Source organism: Ranitomeya imitator, chromosome 5 (genome assembly GCF_032444005.1).
Source record: "Ranitomeya imitator isolate aRanImi1 chromosome 5, aRanImi1.pri, whole genome shotgun sequence".
Lineage (NCBI taxonomy): Eukaryota > Metazoa > Chordata > Amphibia > Anura > Dendrobatidae > Ranitomeya > Ranitomeya imitator.
In genome coordinates this window covers 450,644,233-450,660,742 of record NC_091286.1, presented here as the reverse complement: position 1 = coordinate 450,660,742, position 16,510 = coordinate 450,644,233, and the positions used below count along the sequence as shown (strand labels likewise).

The 16,510-nt window shown below is 43.3% G+C and overlaps 1 protein-coding gene across 1 annotated transcript in view; it reads right to left on the bottom strand.

The window, feature by feature from the left end:
- Nucleotides 1-558: 558 nt before the first annotated feature.
- LOC138638157 (fetuin-B-like) overlaps nt 559-16,510 on the bottom strand; it is a 32,820-nt gene continuing 16,868 nt past the window's right edge. Inside the window, exons 2-7 of the mRNA XM_069727228.1 lie at nt 15,092-15,214; nt 11,268-11,355; nt 11,000-11,166; nt 9,898-10,011; nt 3,240-3,326; nt 559-1,320 (exon numbers count right to left, since the gene is read on the bottom strand). Of these exons, the coding sequence (XP_069583329.1) occupies nt 643-1,320; nt 3,240-3,326; nt 9,898-10,011; nt 11,000-11,166; nt 11,268-11,355; nt 15,092-15,214 (1,257 nt within the window). The 3' untranslated portion in view covers nt 559-642. The remainder of the gene's footprint in view (nt 1,321-3,239; nt 3,327-9,897; nt 10,012-10,999; nt 11,167-11,267; nt 11,356-15,091; nt 15,215-16,510) is intronic.

Below are 16,510 nucleotides of genomic sequence, written 5' to 3'. Positions count from 1 at the left end.
GATTGTTAGCCGTTGCCTTCAAAAGAACAGACCACGGTAGTGATGTCATGTCTGCAAGCGCACATAACTGCTGATGCCAATCGTTGGCTCTTTGTAGCTTGGTCCAACTACTGCGGCATCACCGCTGAGCCCGGTGATTAACTGCAATGGCCACATGTGCGTTATTTGTGTGGTGATCATCAGTCACCTGACCAGATGCTGTAAAATGTTTCACAGAGATGGGTGCAGTATTCAAATAGAAAAATTCAGAATTGTGTGCTTTTAATGTCTTTTGTGGAGGCTTTTCTTGCAAATTAGTCATGCCATACTCTGATGCTGTATTATGGAGATAATCTCCTGCTTTGCACAGATTATAGGGGAGAATATCTCATTATCTGTTAAAGTAGACACTATATGGCAGGACAGAGTGCCTATAGCTTTGTAGCATGAAACTGCCTCTTTCGTTGCATGAAAAAACTATGGACTCTGTGTACATGGGACCTAAAAATAAAGTAATGTTGACACTTATGTTAACGATATTCAGATTAGGCTGTTATACAAAAGAGAGTGACAAAGGATGCTATTTATTTCACCAATTTTTATTTTCACTCATTTTAACATTTCCTCTGCTCTGGATTCTTGCAGACATATTTGTGCTCTAAGTTATGCAAAAAGAAGATCCTTAATGATTTGGTGTAGCGCTACCAGTGGTTCCCCAGGGCATGTACTCAGTTTTGAATGTTCACTTGGAAATTCAACACTGTCATACTTTCCAAATTTTCCAGGGTGTTGTGGTTTTCCAGGGTGTTGTGGTTTTCCAGGGTGTTGTGGTGGGGGAGGTAGGCGGACAATAGAGGGAACTGGCACACTGTTTTCATCATCAGAAAGAAAGTGAAACTGAACTGACCCCTTTGATCTTTTCTTAAAATCTTTTGTTTCAGCATTTTCTTCGGATGAGCTGCCATCATCAGAAGAGGTATGATTGTGATGATGATGACGATGATGATGATGATGTGATGGATCATGACTGTGATTACCATTTTTGTGATCATGATCATGATGATGGTGATGGTGATGATGGTGAGGACGGTGCCTTTGATGATGGTGAGGATGGTGATGGTGATGATGTCGGCATCCATGGTGTGGGCAGTGCCCATGCCTATGATGCTCACAGTTGCCAGATGCATCTTTGCCTTGTCCTGACTCTCCAGCACCTTCCTGTTTTACTTCTGTCTCATCTGCCTTTGGGGCATCAGGTTTTTCTTGCTGCTTTCCAGGTTTGGAGCTGTCTGGTCCATGACCACATTGCCTGTGTCTATGACCATGATCATCTTTATCAGGCTAAAAAGGAGAAAGATATTCATATTGTTTATTAAAAAGTTTGTTCCAATTGAAAAACACTGTGCACATGAAAGCTGTCTTTCCGCTTTACCCGAGCACTGGCATGTATGTAGCAATCAGGTTACCACCAAATCCAGTAGAGACAGCATTTCTGCATACATTACATAGCACTTATTATGGCAGCCTAGACTGCAGGAGCAGTCATCGTTTGGGGGATAATGAGTTTTTATTTTCATCAAAATAACTTATCAACTGCAGTACTGCTGCTGGCGTCATCGCAACAGCTAGGCGCAGGAGCGCCGCTCATCTCAAGCTAAGCACTAGGTCCCTCATCTTTTGGGCTATTATTGCCTTTGATAGGCACCTAACCTCACCTTACAGCATCTACGTACCCCTTTCGGACTCCTTTGACCACACTTTCTCTTTAAGACCATTCCTTTGGAAAAAAAAGCAACTCTATGATTAAGATCCGGAAGGATCGAAACGTCATTTTAGTTTATTTGGTCGCTTTTTGTGTTATTGTGCTTTATTTCTACTGATGTCTCGTCAATAAATACACCTTGTTGCATATATTCAAGAGAGTGTGCGGTGAATATTGACTCATACATTTGATTTGATAAAGGACGCCTTGAGCGTTTGAAACGCTTTGGCGCATTCCTTAATATGTGAACCTCTTCTGCCATCTATTTTTAATGATTTTCAAAAAATACATCTTGGATTTCGAGTAGCTGGAACGCCATACTGTTTTTTCATGAATACCTTCCAATTGCTGATTCTGATAACTGTATCAGAATTCTCTCTTTAGTTAATTTGTTACGCTGTGTACGGCTAGACAGTTTTTTAAGCCTCTGTAGGTAAACAAGAATATTCCAGTAATTGACAGGAATCAAAGCTCTTAAAAAAGTGAGGAATTAAAACACAAAAGGCCCGATCCATCAAGCATTGTACGCACCAGTCTTAAAGGGAACCTGTCACCTGAATTTGGCGGGACTGGTTTTGGGTCATATGGGCGGAGTTTTCGGGTGTTTGATTCACTCTTTCCTTACCCGCTGGCTGCATGCTGGCTGCAATATTGGATTGAAGTTCATTCTCTGTCCTCCATAGTACATGCCTGCACAAGGCAAGATTGCTTTGCACAGGCATGTACTATGGAGGACAGAGAATGAACTTCAATCCAATATTGCAGCCAGCATGCAGCCAGCGGGTAAGGAAAGGGTGAATCAAACACCCGAAAACTCCGCCCATATGACCCAAAACCAGTCCCGCCAAATTCAGGTGACAGAGTCCCTTTAATGAACAGAACTGCTGGATTAAGATGTGTCTATTTTGGTAAGATGGCCAAGTTATTTAAGAATTAGGCGCACTCTACAAATGCCGAGCACCGCCACTAGAAGTGGTCCTTCAGTCAGTGACATTTCTGGCAAAATCTACACTACTAAAGTGCCAAATTTTGATAAATTAGATGGGTGGGCTTGGTCACTCCCCATCCCGCTGATAGCAGAAAAAAGAAAAAAATATATACCAGCTCACCTGTCGGCATGTGTTGTGGGGAAGCACGGATAACGTGTAGTCATCACGTGAGCAAGCAATCCAAAAAAGGGAAAAAAATCCAGCTTCCAAAAACTTACAAATTTATTCAGGATAAAAGGCAAAGTCCAGTCCAATCCAATAAATTCTTCACTATGTAATTTATTGGATTGGACTGGACTTTGCCTTTTATCCTGAATAAATTTGTAAGTTTTTGGAAGCTGGATTTTTTTCTCTTTTTTTGGACATCCCGCTGATACTCTGCCCATTTTGAAGAAGCTGACCTAGACTAGTGTGTAAACATTAAAAGATGCAAACTTATTGCACAAGAGGTGATAAAGAAAGTGTCTAGCTCAAAATGTAATTGAACTCATAGTATTTCTGCAGCTCACCTGTGGGTCGTAGATGTCACAGGATCCCTTCACCTCTTCTTTGCGCTCAGGTGTGTTGTAAGAGTTACCTTTACAGAAACCAACCTCCTGTGGAAAAGAACACCCAAGTTACCCAAGTTAAGCTGGCTGTTTGAAAAGTGGAAAACAAGCATAGTACAAAGTAGAAAAAAAAAAGGACGATGCAAAAGTTTTAGACAGTTGTGGAAAAAAAATAAAAATAAAATTTATAAAAGTGCTAATAGCTATTTCTTAATTAACCCCTTAGTGACAGAGCCAATTTGGTACTTAATGACCGAGCCAATTTTTGCAATTCTGACCACTGTCACTTTATGAGGTTATAACTCTGGAACGCTTCAACGGATCCCGCTGATTCTGAGATTGTTTTTTCGTGACATATTGTACTTCATGTTAGTGGTAACATTTCTTCGATATTACTTGCGATTATTTATGAAAAAAACGGAAATATGGCGAAAATTTTTAAAATTTTGCAATTTTCAAACTTTGTATTTTTATGCCCTTCAATCAGAGAGATATGTCACGAAAAATAGTTAATAAATAACATTTTCCACATGTCTACTTTACATCAGCACAATTATGGAAACAAAATTTTTTTTTTGTTAGGGAGTTATAAGGGTTAAAAGTTGACCAGCAATTTCTCATTGTTACAACACCATTTTTTTTTAGGGACCACATCACATTTGAAGTCATTTTGAGGGGTCTATATGATAGAAAATAATGAAGTGTGACACCATTCTAAAAACTACACCCCTCAAGGTTCTCAAAACCACATTCAAGAAGTTTATTAACCCTTTACGTGCTTCACAAGAACTGAAACAATGTGGAAGGAAAAAATGAACATTTAACTTTTTTTTGCAAACATCTTAATTCAGAACCATTTTTTTTATTTTCACAAGTGTAAAAACAGAAATGTAACCATAAATTTTGTTATGCAATTTCTCCTGAATAATCCAATACCCCATATGTGTGGGTAAACCACTGTTAGGGCGCACCGCAGAACTTAGAAGTGAAGGAGCGCCGTTTGACTTTTTCAATGCAGAATTGGCTGGAATTAAGATCGGACGCCATGTCACGTTTAGAGAGCCCCTGATGTGCCTAAACAGTGGAAACTCCCCACAAGTGACACCATTTTGGAAACTAGACCCCTTAAGGAACTTATCTAGATGTGTGGCGAGCACTTTGAACCCCCATGTGCTTCACAGAAGTTAATAACGTAGAGCCGTGAAAAAACAAAATTGCATTTTTTCTACAAAAATGATCTTTTTGCCCACAAATTTTTATTTTCACAAGGGTAACAGGAGAAATTAGACCACTAAAGTTGTTGTGCAATTTCTCCTGAGTACGTCGATACCCAATATGTGGGGGTAAACCACTGTTTGGGCGCACCGCAGAGCTTGGAAGAGAAAGAGTGCCGTTTTACTTTTTCAATGTAGAATTGGCTGGAATTGAGATCGGACGCCATGTCGCGTTTGGAGAGCCCCTGATGTGCCTAAACAGTAGAAATCCCTCACAAGTGACCCCATTTTGGAAACTAGACCCCCCATGGAACTTTTCTAGATGTGTGGTGAGAACCTTGAATGCCCAAGTGCTTCACAGAAGTTTATAATGCAGAGCCGTGAAAATAAAAAATATTTTTTTTATCCACAAAAAAGATTTTTTAGCCCCCAAGTTTTTATTTTCACAAGGGTAACAAGAGAAATTGGACCCCAAAAGTTGTTGTCCAATTTGTCCTGAGTATGCTGGTACCCCATATGTGGGGGTAAACCACTGTTTGGGCGCACGGCAGAGCTCGGAAGGAAGGAGCGCCGTTTTGGAATGCAGACTTTGATAGAATGGTCTGCGGGTATTATGTTGCGTTTGCAGAGCCCCTGATGTACCTAACCAGTAGAAACCCTCCACAAGTGACCCCATTTTGGAAACTAGACCCCCCAAGGAACTTATCTAGATGTGTGGTGAGAACTTTGAATGCCCAAGTGCTTCACAGATGTTTAGAATGCAGAGTCGTGAAAATAAAAAATATTTTTTTTTTCCACAGAAAAGATATTGTAGCCCCCAAGTTTTTATTTTCACAAGGGTAACAGGAGAAATTGGACTGCAATAGTTGTTGTCCAATTTATCCCGAGTACGCTGATGCACCATATGTGGGGGTAAACCACTGTTTGGGCGCACGGCAGAGCTCGGAAGGGAAGGAGCGCCTTTTTGGAATGCAGACTTTGATAGAATGGTCTGTGGGCATTATGTTGCGATTGCAGAGCCCCTGATGTACCTAAACTGTAGTAACCCCCCACAAGTGACCCCATTTTGGAAACTAGACCCCCCAAGGAACTTATCTAGATGTGTGGTGAGAACTTTGAATGCCCAAGTGCTTCACAGAAGTTTAGAATGCAGAGTCGTGAAAATAAAAAAAAAATTTTTTTCACAAAAAAGATTTTGTAGCCCCCAAGTTTTTATTTTCACAAGGGTAACAAGAGAAATTGGACCCGAGAAGTTGTTGCCCAATTTATCCCGAGTACGCTGATGCCCAATATGTGGGGGTAACCCACTGTTTGGGCGCACGGCAGAGCTCAGAAGGGAGGGAGCACCATTTGACTTTTTGAGCGCAAAATTGGCTGTCGTGTTTGGAGACCCCCTGATGTACCTAAACAGTGGAAACCCCCCAATTCTAGCTCCAACCCTAACCCCAACACACCCCTAACCCTAATCCCAACCTGATCCATAATCCTAATCACTAACCCTAACCATAATCACAACCCTAACCCCAAAACAACCCTAATGTCAACCCTAACCATAACCCTAATCAAAACCCTAAATCCAACACACCCCTAATCCTAATCTCAACCCTAACCTCAAACCTAACCCTAATCCCAATACACCCCTAATCACAACCCTAACCTTAACCCTAATCCCAAACCTAACCCTAATCCCAAGCGTAACCCTAATGCCAACCCTAACCCTAATACCAACCCTAATCCAAACCCTAAGCCTAATCCCAGCTCTAACCCTAACTTTAGCCCCAACCCTAGCCCTAACTTTAGCCCCAACCCTAACCCTAGCCCTAAGGCTACTTTCACACTTGCGTCGTTTGGCATTCCGTCGCAATCCGTCGTTTTGGACAAGAAACGGATCCTGCAAATGTGCCCGCAGGATGCGTTTTTTGCCCATAGACTTGTATTGCCGACGGATCGTGACGGATGGCCACACGTCGCGTCCGTCGTGCACTTGATCAGTTGTGTTTTGGCGGAGCGTCGGCACAAAAAAACGTTCAATGAAACGTTTTTTTGTACGTCGCATCCGCCATTTCTGACCGCACATGCGTGGCCGTAACTCCGCCCCCTCCTCCCCAGGACATAGATTGGGCAGCGGATGTGTTGAAAAACTACAGCTGCTGCCCACGTTGTGCACAATTTTCACAACGTGCGTCGGTATGTCGGGCCGACGCATTGCAACGGCCCCGTACCGACGTAAGTGTGAAAGAAGCCTAACCCTAAGTTTAGCCCCAACCCTAACCCTAAATTTAGCCCCAACCCTAACCCTAAATTTAGCCCCAACCCTAGCCCTAACCCTAGCCCTAGCCCTACCCCTAACCCTACCCCTAACCCTACCCCTACCCCTAACCCTACCCCTACCCCTAACCCTACCCCTACTCCTAACCCTACCCCTACCCCTAACCCTACCCCTACCCCTAACCCTACCCCTAACCCTACCCCTAACCCTACCCCTACCCCTAACCCTAACCCTAATTTTAGCCCCAACTGCTGTTCTCCTGCCGGCCGGCAGATGGAGACAGATGGCGGGCGCACTGGGCATGCGTCCGCCATGTTCTTCTGCCGGCGGCCAGGAGGAGCAGCAAGAGGATCCAGGGACCTAGGTGAGTATGCTAGGGTCCCCGAATCCCCCTATTTCTCTGTCCTCTGATGTGCGATCACATCAGAGGACAGAGAATTACACTTTACTTTTTTTTTTTTTTTTTGCGGTCGCCGGTAAACAGTTAATTACCGGCGATCGCAAAACAGGGGTCGGTAATACCGACCCCGATCATGCTCTTTGGGGTCTCGGCTACCCCCGGCAGCCGAGACCCCAAAGATTCTCCCGGTGCCGGCCGGCGGGCGCACTGCGCATGCGCCCGCCAATTTGAAGATGGCGGCGCCCACCGGGAGACACGAGGAGCACCGGGGGAGCTAGGTGAGTATTGGGGGGCCACCTGGGACCCCTTTTCTCTGTCCTCCGATGTGCGATCACATCGGAGGACAGAGAAATTAAAAAGAGATCGCTTTTTTTTTTTTTTTTTGCGATCGCCGGTAAACGGTTAATTACAGGCGATCGCAAATGCGGGGTGGGTTAAAAACCCCCCGAATCATGTTCTCTGGGGTCTCGGCTACCCCCGTCAGCCGAGACCCCGGAGAAAATCGGCCTCAGGGGGGCGCTATTCCCTTTTTCCACAGCGCCGTTAATTAACGGCGCTGTGGTTTAAGTACCCTTAGCGGCCGCCGTTAAAAGGCGTATCGGCGGTCGCTAAGGGGTTAATTAACAAAATGTAAAGTGAATGAATAAAAGATTATCATAAATCAACTCAATATTAGGTGTGACCACCCTTCGCCTTCAAAACAACAATTCTGTTAGGTACACTTGCACAAAGTAAGGTTGTAGTCTGGTGTATGAGGAACCAAATATAGCTAATAGCTAGTAGGCGATAATGACCATCATTTTAAGATGTAGATAGAAAAACATACAATAAAGAGAATCTGTTAGCAGCTTTTTGCTATTTAATCTGAGAGCAGCATAATGTGGCACAAGACAGCCTGCTTTTAGGGATGTCACTTATTAGGCTGTGTGCTGTAGTTTCACTACAATCAATGTTTTATCAGCAGGAGATTATCACTAGAGAACTACATCTCTTGTGCAGAGCAGTCAGGCTAATCTGTGTAACCATGCCCCCACCACTGATTGGACAATATGAGTTGTGAGCAATTGCCAAAGCAAGCTGCCAGTCAGGTGTGAGGGTGAGGTTGTAAGGGTGTGGACTGCCCTGCCCCTGAAAACGGCTTCATATGATAATATTATGAGAATAGTTTTATGTGGTTTTACTGCGTTTTATTGTGCCATATGAAATGTAAATGGCGTCATGCGTTTTTTTCAATAATGAAGTATAACTAATGTATAGCTTTGTAAGGTACTGAAGCTGCTGTGTTAGTATTGTAAAGGTAGTGCCTATTGTGAGTAACATGCACTCAGCTCAGGTGTACGGAAAGTATAGGATATAGTTTAGAGTTCAGGACATGGAGCAGGTTAGACAGTGATAGGCATTGTAAGTATAATATGCTTAGTGTTAGAAGATTGGGATTGAATTTAAGCAGGAGAAAGGTTAAGTTTGCCCAGCAACAAGACTGCTGGGGCAGACAGAGTAAAGAGACAGTTCATGATTGGTCCATCCCAAAGAGGGAGGGGTTAGGGCCAGTAAATGGCAACCACTTCCTGGTTTAGTCAGCTAGTGAGGAGAGTTCATTGGAGACAGTTGCTAGGGCGAGTTCAAAGTGCAGTGGGCTGCTAGCAGAAGCAAGTACAAGTTGCGCTGGGTGGTATGAGGCCTTACCAAACTCCCTGTGGATATTTCTACAATATCCGGAGCTCAAGGCTCCAGTCAGTGGCTATTGAGAACACCGACAACCCTTCCATACAGAGGAAGTTGGACGTGAGAACATGTGAGGGAAAGGTCTTGACAATACTGTGTAGCCTGATGAAAAATCTCTGGGGCTGACAGGAACTGCTACAGTAGGGATAGTCCAGGCAGAAATGAATATAAAGCAGGAAATGTACTGTGCTACTGAAACTAGAAATGGAGGGTGCTGTGCTCGATACGGCATGATACAATCTGATGTTCTTCAACTCTCAAGTAAACTGTCAATTGTCCCTTGAGTTGTATGTATGCGGCTGTTCTTTAGTATGCAGAACTGAAGACAGCGGAGGCTTACGGCTGGCAAGCACCCTACACAAGATAGCACACTGGGACTTGGACACGATATATTTGTGGGGTGCCAGCCCCTCGACCATGACTGCCACCCAGTGCACCTTACAAGGTTATACAGGTTATACATAGAGCAGAAGACTTAGCACTGCTACATCTACATCAGACAAAATAAGTATTATGCCAAAACTGCACCAAGCAGTCCAGTAAGTGATACATCACTGGTATAAGGCTTTCTTGCCCATATTATGCCGCTTTCAGATAGGAAAAACCTGATGACAGATTCAATTGAATTGAAACACAAACAACTGTATAATAAGTGTAAAACTGAGCCAGGAACAGCCAAATTCAGCTACAAAGGTGAGGTTGTGGAAGACAGTTTAATGTCACACAACTCATACACAATGGAAAGATTAAGCAAAGCAAAACGTCACAGTGTAATTGTGCTGCATCCCAAGGTCTCTTCCAGGCAACACTGTGGGTTTCAAGATGTGCTGTTCAAGCTCTTTAAAGAAGCACCAAGAATTTGGCAACGTTGAGAACCGTAGACGCAGTGGCTTAATACTGTTAATTATGATGAACTTGAAAAACTCTTGTGCATCTTGTACTTTTATATTAAATAAAAAAAATGCTGAACTTCAATGAAGAATTTGAGGAATTTGAAATAGTACAACTTACTGCCTCCGAGTCTTTAAGGAACTTGCAATCGGCAAGATTTACATTAGTGTCTGTTTTCAAACACTCAGTTTCCTTTATGATGAAGGAGAAGAAGTAAGATTGTCCGAACACATACTGTAAAGAAATGAGAAGGAAAAATGATCATCATCAGAAATGCAGCCATAATGTGATGTCCATTACTCTTTGTTATGTATCATAGCTGCGTTTACCATAAATTGAATGGAATACTCATCAATAATAGTATTAGACTTAAAGGGAACCTGTGTTCAGGGATAACGCTGTGAACTTGTAGATATGGGGTCAATCTGAAGGATAACTGCGCTATGATACTGTCTGGCGCCTGCATGCAGTGGAGAGAAAATGATCTTTGTTCTCCCCGCCAGCATTCGGTATTCAGTCATAGGGGCGGGGGCGGCACCGGTTCAGTCATCACTTCGAGTATACAGAGCATCTGCTGTGATCATTCCCCCGTGCAGTAAGACACAGCCATTACACAGTACACAGCAGGGGCACATTATTAAGATTATCTCAGCACAGGAACATTTTTTTTAAGCATACCCAATTGTGGAACTTATAATTATTCCAAGGTCTATTGATTAACATCAACTTTTGCTTGTGTTTAAACCCCTTTAATAGGTGCAGAATCTACAACATCAAAAACTCACCAAAAGTATATTGTGGGAATGTAGCCTGCACCACACGCTGTTTGGATTATCCGGTATTGCTGCCGATGGCGGGTGGTCTTGTGACCATAAGTATGCATTGTCCATACTTCCTACCACATTCAGGCTAGACTTGCTCAATTCATCACATACTTGCGGCCAAGTGACCGCCCGATCTCAGCAGCAATGCTGGAGAATCCTGACACCATGCGGTACACATAGCATGACTACAGACTTTTAGAAGATGACCTGACAACTCCTTTATGGAATATTTATATGTGGACTTTCGGATGTTGATTTGTTTCTGCTGTTTTTTGTTGATTACTATAAAAGGACTAGGAAAAAAATAGCAACAATACATGAAGTCACATGTAAACAGTTGACAACATCCGTGACTGGTGGGTTCAATTCATGCACAGCTTTATGTATCTCTGTTTTACCTGAGTTCTCACTCTTTCGATATGATCCACCTTGAAATAATTTGTCTCGTTGCTGTCTTGATTAAACTGTTGGGTTACCAGATCAGCCTTCTCTTGAATTTTAGGGCTGATATCGCTGACCAGGGAAGGGCAGTCTGGACATATGTGAACAAATGATCTAAGAGGAACTAATAATAATAATAGGGTCAATATTGATTGGCAATTACAGCCAACATCCTCGTGCATGTAACCAAAACCATGCCTATATGTTATCTCATGATGCTCTTACCTGGACTAATGGTGCAGTTGTAATTCATAAGTTTCAGAATTCTCCATGGCTTAGCTATGAAAATGATGGCTTTACAGTGACCAAATACCTGGAGCACAAAACAAATAAAGTTTTTGGTTATTATACACATTTTTATACAAATGGGATTGGATTATTTAGGAACGTGCAGGGTGTGTTGTACATTTTGCTGCATTTTCAATAGCCCATTTATTCTAGATATTCACTGCCTTGAAAAAGTATTCATACCCCCCACAAACCTTTTCAAATTTTTTCATGTTACACTCACAAACGTAAATGTATTTTATTTGGATTGTACATGACATACCAACACAAAGTAGCAAGTATTTGTAAAGTATAAAGGAGATTATGCATGATTTTCTAAATATTTTAAAATGATAAATCTTAAAATTATAAAGGCACAGATGATTGGCCTCGGGGAGACCAAAACATCCAACACTGCGGAGACACCATCACGTGTTTCTCAACGCAGTGATTCCAGAACACTGCCCCCATCCCTTATGGGAAATATGCAGATGCAGGTAAAGAAGCTGCGGAGACACCATCACGTGTTTCTCGACGCAAGCAGTGAATAGCCAGGCCTTTCCCCGGGAAGGAACAACCACGGGAAGGGCAGCATCCTATGAAGGAAAGCCACCTATGCCAAGCATGGTATCCATCCACAGACAGCTGTTTCGGGGTGTTTGCCCCTCATCAGTGTGGAGTAGGAATCTGGCTATTAGGAGCAGTGCCTAGTAAAAACCCCGAGAAACACGTCGAGAAACACGTGATGGTGTCTCCGCAGCTTCTTTACCTGCATCTGCATATTTCCCATAAGGGATGGGGGCAGTGTTCTGGAATCACTGCGTTGAGAAACACGTGATGGTGTCTCCGCAGTGTTGGATGTTTTGGTCTCCCCGAGGCCAATCATCTGTGCCTTTATAGCCTTTTTACTAGGCACTGCTCCTAATAGCCAGATTCCTACTCCACACTGATGAGGGGCAAACACCCCGAAACAGCTGTCTGTGGATGGATACCATGCTTGGCATAGGTGGCTTTCCTTCATAGGATGCTGCCCTTCCCGTGGTTGTTCCTTCCCGGGGAAAGGCCTGGCTATTCACTGCTTGCGTCGAGAAACACGTGATGGTGTCTCCGCAGCTTCTTTACCTGCATCTGCATATTTCCCATAAGGGATGGGGGCAGTGTTCTGGAATCACTGCGTTGAGAAACACGTGATGGTGTCTCCGCAGTGTTGGATGTTTTGGTCTCCCCGAGGCCAATCATCTGTGCCTTTATAGCCTTTTTACTAGGCACTGCTCCTAATAGCCAGATTCCTACTCCACACTGATGAGGGGCAAACACCCCGAAACAGCTGTCTGTGGATGGATACCATGCTTGGCATAGGTGGCTTTCCTTCATAGGATGCTGCCCTTCCCGTGGTTGTTCCTTCCCGGGGAAAGGCCTGGCTATTCACTGCTTGCGTCGAGAAACACGTGATGGTGTCTCCGCAGCTTCTTTACCTAAATCTTAAAATTATGACTCGGTGAGTGACAGCAGCCTGAGCATGCTCAGATCAGACTTCACTCTTCTCTCTACTTGGATACTGTTTTAAAGAGCTGTCCTTTCAGCTCACAGGCCCTGTGATGTGTTGATCATTGGAAAGTATATCACAAGGCTGACTTGTCAGCTGAAGGCATGGCACTTCAAAGCATCAGCAGACTCAGTCGTCACCATGCATGACTGAGCTCACATGAAGCTTTACTCTCCTCTGATTGCTGCTTTTAAGTGCTGTGCCTTCAGCGTGAGGTACCTTCACACTAAACGATATCGCTAGCGATCCGTGACGTTGCAGCGTCCTGGCTAGCAATATCGTTTAGTGTGACACGCAGCAGTGATCAGAATCCTGCTGTGATGTCGTTGGTCGGGGCTAGAGGGCCAGAACTTTATTTGGTCGCTGGCTCTCCCGCTGACATCGCTGAATCGGCGTGTGTGACACCGATTCAGCGATGTCTTCGCTGGTAACCAGGGTAAACATTGGGTTACTAAGCGCAGGGCCGCGCTTAGTAACCCGATGTTTACCCTGATTACCAGCGTAAACGTAAAAAAAACAACCACTACATACTTACCTACCGCTGTCTGTCCCCGGCGCTCTGCTTCTCTGCCCTGTGTAAGCACAGCGGCCGGAAAGCAGAGCGGTGACGTCACCGCTGTGCTTTCCGGCTGCCCGGCGCTCACAGCCAGAGCAGAGAAGCACAGCGCCGGGGACAGACAGTGGTAGGTAAGTATGTAGCGTTTGTTTTTTTTACTTTTACGATGGTAACCAGGGTAAACATCGGGTTACTAAGCGCGGCCCTGCGCTTAGTAACCCGATGTTTACCCTGGTTACCGGCATTGTTGGTCGCTGGAGAGCTGTCTGTGTGACAGCTCTCCAGCGACCAAACAGCGACGCTGCAACGATCCGGATCGTTGTCTGGATCGCTGCAGCGTCGTTTAGTGTGAAGGTACCTTTAGAAGCCCTATGATATACTTATCTTTCTCTATCAGATAATATATCTGATAAGATATATTACAAAGTTGCTGATTTTCATATGTACCATTGATCTATGAAATAAAAATTAAAGCAACAGTTACTCTTTAAATTGTAAGAGTCCTTTTAAATGAGATTGTAGCGGCAGAATTTCTGACGTTGGCAGAAATTTAAACAATGGTTACTCTTTGACTACTTCTAGACCATTTATTTATTACCATGTTTATGTTTTGAATCACTGTATAAACAGCGGAGACCAAGTGCTTGTGTATACAGATTAGAATCCACTGACAGTGCTTCCTCCTCTGGACCCATTGAACATGTGATCACTGGGAACAGGGAGGAGGTAGGAGCTGCTGGTAGCTGCTAGAAGACCTAGTCAGCACTGCTTTGCAGGCAAGAGGCTGAAATTCACCTATAACTAGGACTAATAAACCAGTCCAAGTTACATGGTAAATTAGCAATAAAAATAATGTTTTAATATATTTAAGACCTTATGGTGGCACAGTGTGTAAAATAAATGGAATACATAAATAAAAAAGCAAAAATAAAATAGAAAAATAAATAAATAAAATAAAACTGAAAAATGTAAAACTTTATTGCTGTTTATAGCCCCGCCTTATTGAAAAAAAATTTCAAAATATAAAAATTATTCCTATGGAAAGGAGAATGCAATTTAAAATGTTTTTAGATATCCTTTGTGATTGTAAAACAATATATTATCCTCCAATATCAGCAAAACAAGCAATATAAAAATGGCAAAAATTAAGCCCCATGGAATATTTGAACTAGGACATTTTTGGGGCACGTATGATAAAATCCAAAAATGTGTTTTTATTTTTTATTCAGATTGGGAAACAAAAAAGACATTGCCAAAAAAAACCCCAAACCTAAAAATCTGATTTAAACCGTAGGTAATTTTTTGACGACCGCTTCCCTTTTAGGGCTTGTATGTGGTGTTCTATGGTTTTTTTGTTTTACTCTGGCAGCATGATGGGGCTCAGTGGTTAGCACTGTAGCCTTGCAGCGCTGGGGTCCTGGGTTTAAATCCTACAACATCAGCAAAGAAGTTTATATGTTCTCTGTGTGTTGTGTGGGTTTCCTCCCGCACTCCAAAGACATACTGATAGGGAATTTATATTGTGAGCCCCAATGGGGACAGTGATGATAATTTATGTAAAGTGCAGTGGAATATGATGGTGCTATATAAGCAATGCATAATAAATCAATCAATAAGTAGCTCTTATCACTTCATCTAAATTGTGACTGCCTCCCTGGTGGTATTTATGATAATACGTACAGTTTCATGGAGTGGTATGTCATGGGCGCATTCTTCCCATGACTTCCCACTCAAGACATGGCAATCTGTCTCAATCACATCCAAATCCAAATAGTAGATCGAGCCTCCTGGTAGTTTCACGGACTGAAATTAGAAAAATGAGCAAATAATATTATTAGTAATGATTTCCAAACAAAATAAAAAGCTGATAAGTATAAGTAATTCTGTCATAAAGCAATATCCCAGTTAGCTTTTCTAACAAATATAAGTGACAACCAATAATACTGCCATTACAGTTGTCACTAAAGGCCCACATCGTATTCATTTCAATTGAAAACTGAGTTGCTCTTTACATCGGGCGTTTTTCCAGCAGCAGAGTTGAAAAACATTGTGGATTTCTGGGCAGAGTGCTTTTGAAAACCATAAGGCTATGTGCCCACGTTGCGGATTCGTGTGCGGATTTTTCTGCACCGTTTTTGTAAAATCCGCATTGCGTTTCCCTGGCGGATTACCTGCATATTTCCTGCGTTTTTTCTGCGGATTTCACTTGCGGATTCGTATTGAGGAGCAGGTGTAAAACACTGCGGAATCTGCACAAAGAATTGACATGCTGCGGAAAATACAACGCCACATTTCTGCACTGTATTTTCCGCAGTAAGGGCACTGCGGATTTGGTTTTCCATAGGTTTACATGTTACTGTAAACCACATACAAAACTGTTGCGAATCCACAGCGGCCAATCCGCTGCGGATCCGCAGCAAAATCGGCAATGTGTGCACATAACCTCAGATTTCTCCAATCTTCACCTAAAAAAACAAATTCAGTATGAACAGACCCTAACACCCATATTGACCTACATGTAAATCACCATATGAAGACTGGTCTTACCCTAGGCTGCCGTCACACTGGCAGTATTTGGTCAGTATTTTACATCAGTATTTGTAAGCCAAAACCAGGAGTGGAGCAAATAGAGGAAAAGTATAATAGAAACACGTCACCGCTTCTGCATTTATCACCCACTCCTGGTTTTGGCTTAAGGTACTGTCACACTAGACGATATCGCTAGCGATCCGTGACGTTGCAGCGTCCTCGCTAGCGATATCGTCCAGTGTGACAGGCAGCAGCGATCAGGCCCCTGCTGGGAGATCGCTGGTCGGGGAAGAAAGTCCAGAACTTTATTTCGTCGCTGGACTCCCCGTAGACATCGCTGAATCGGCGTGTGTGACACCAATTCAGCGATGTCTTTGCTGGTAACCAGGGTAAACATCGGGTAACTAAGCGCAGGGCCGCGCTTAGTAACCCGATGTTTACCCTGGTTACCATCCTAAAAGTAAAAAAACAAACAGTACATACTTACCTACCGCTGTCTGTCCTCCAGCGCTGTGCTCTGCTCTCCTCCTGCTCTGGCTGTGAGCGTCGGTCAGCCGGAAAGCAGAGCGG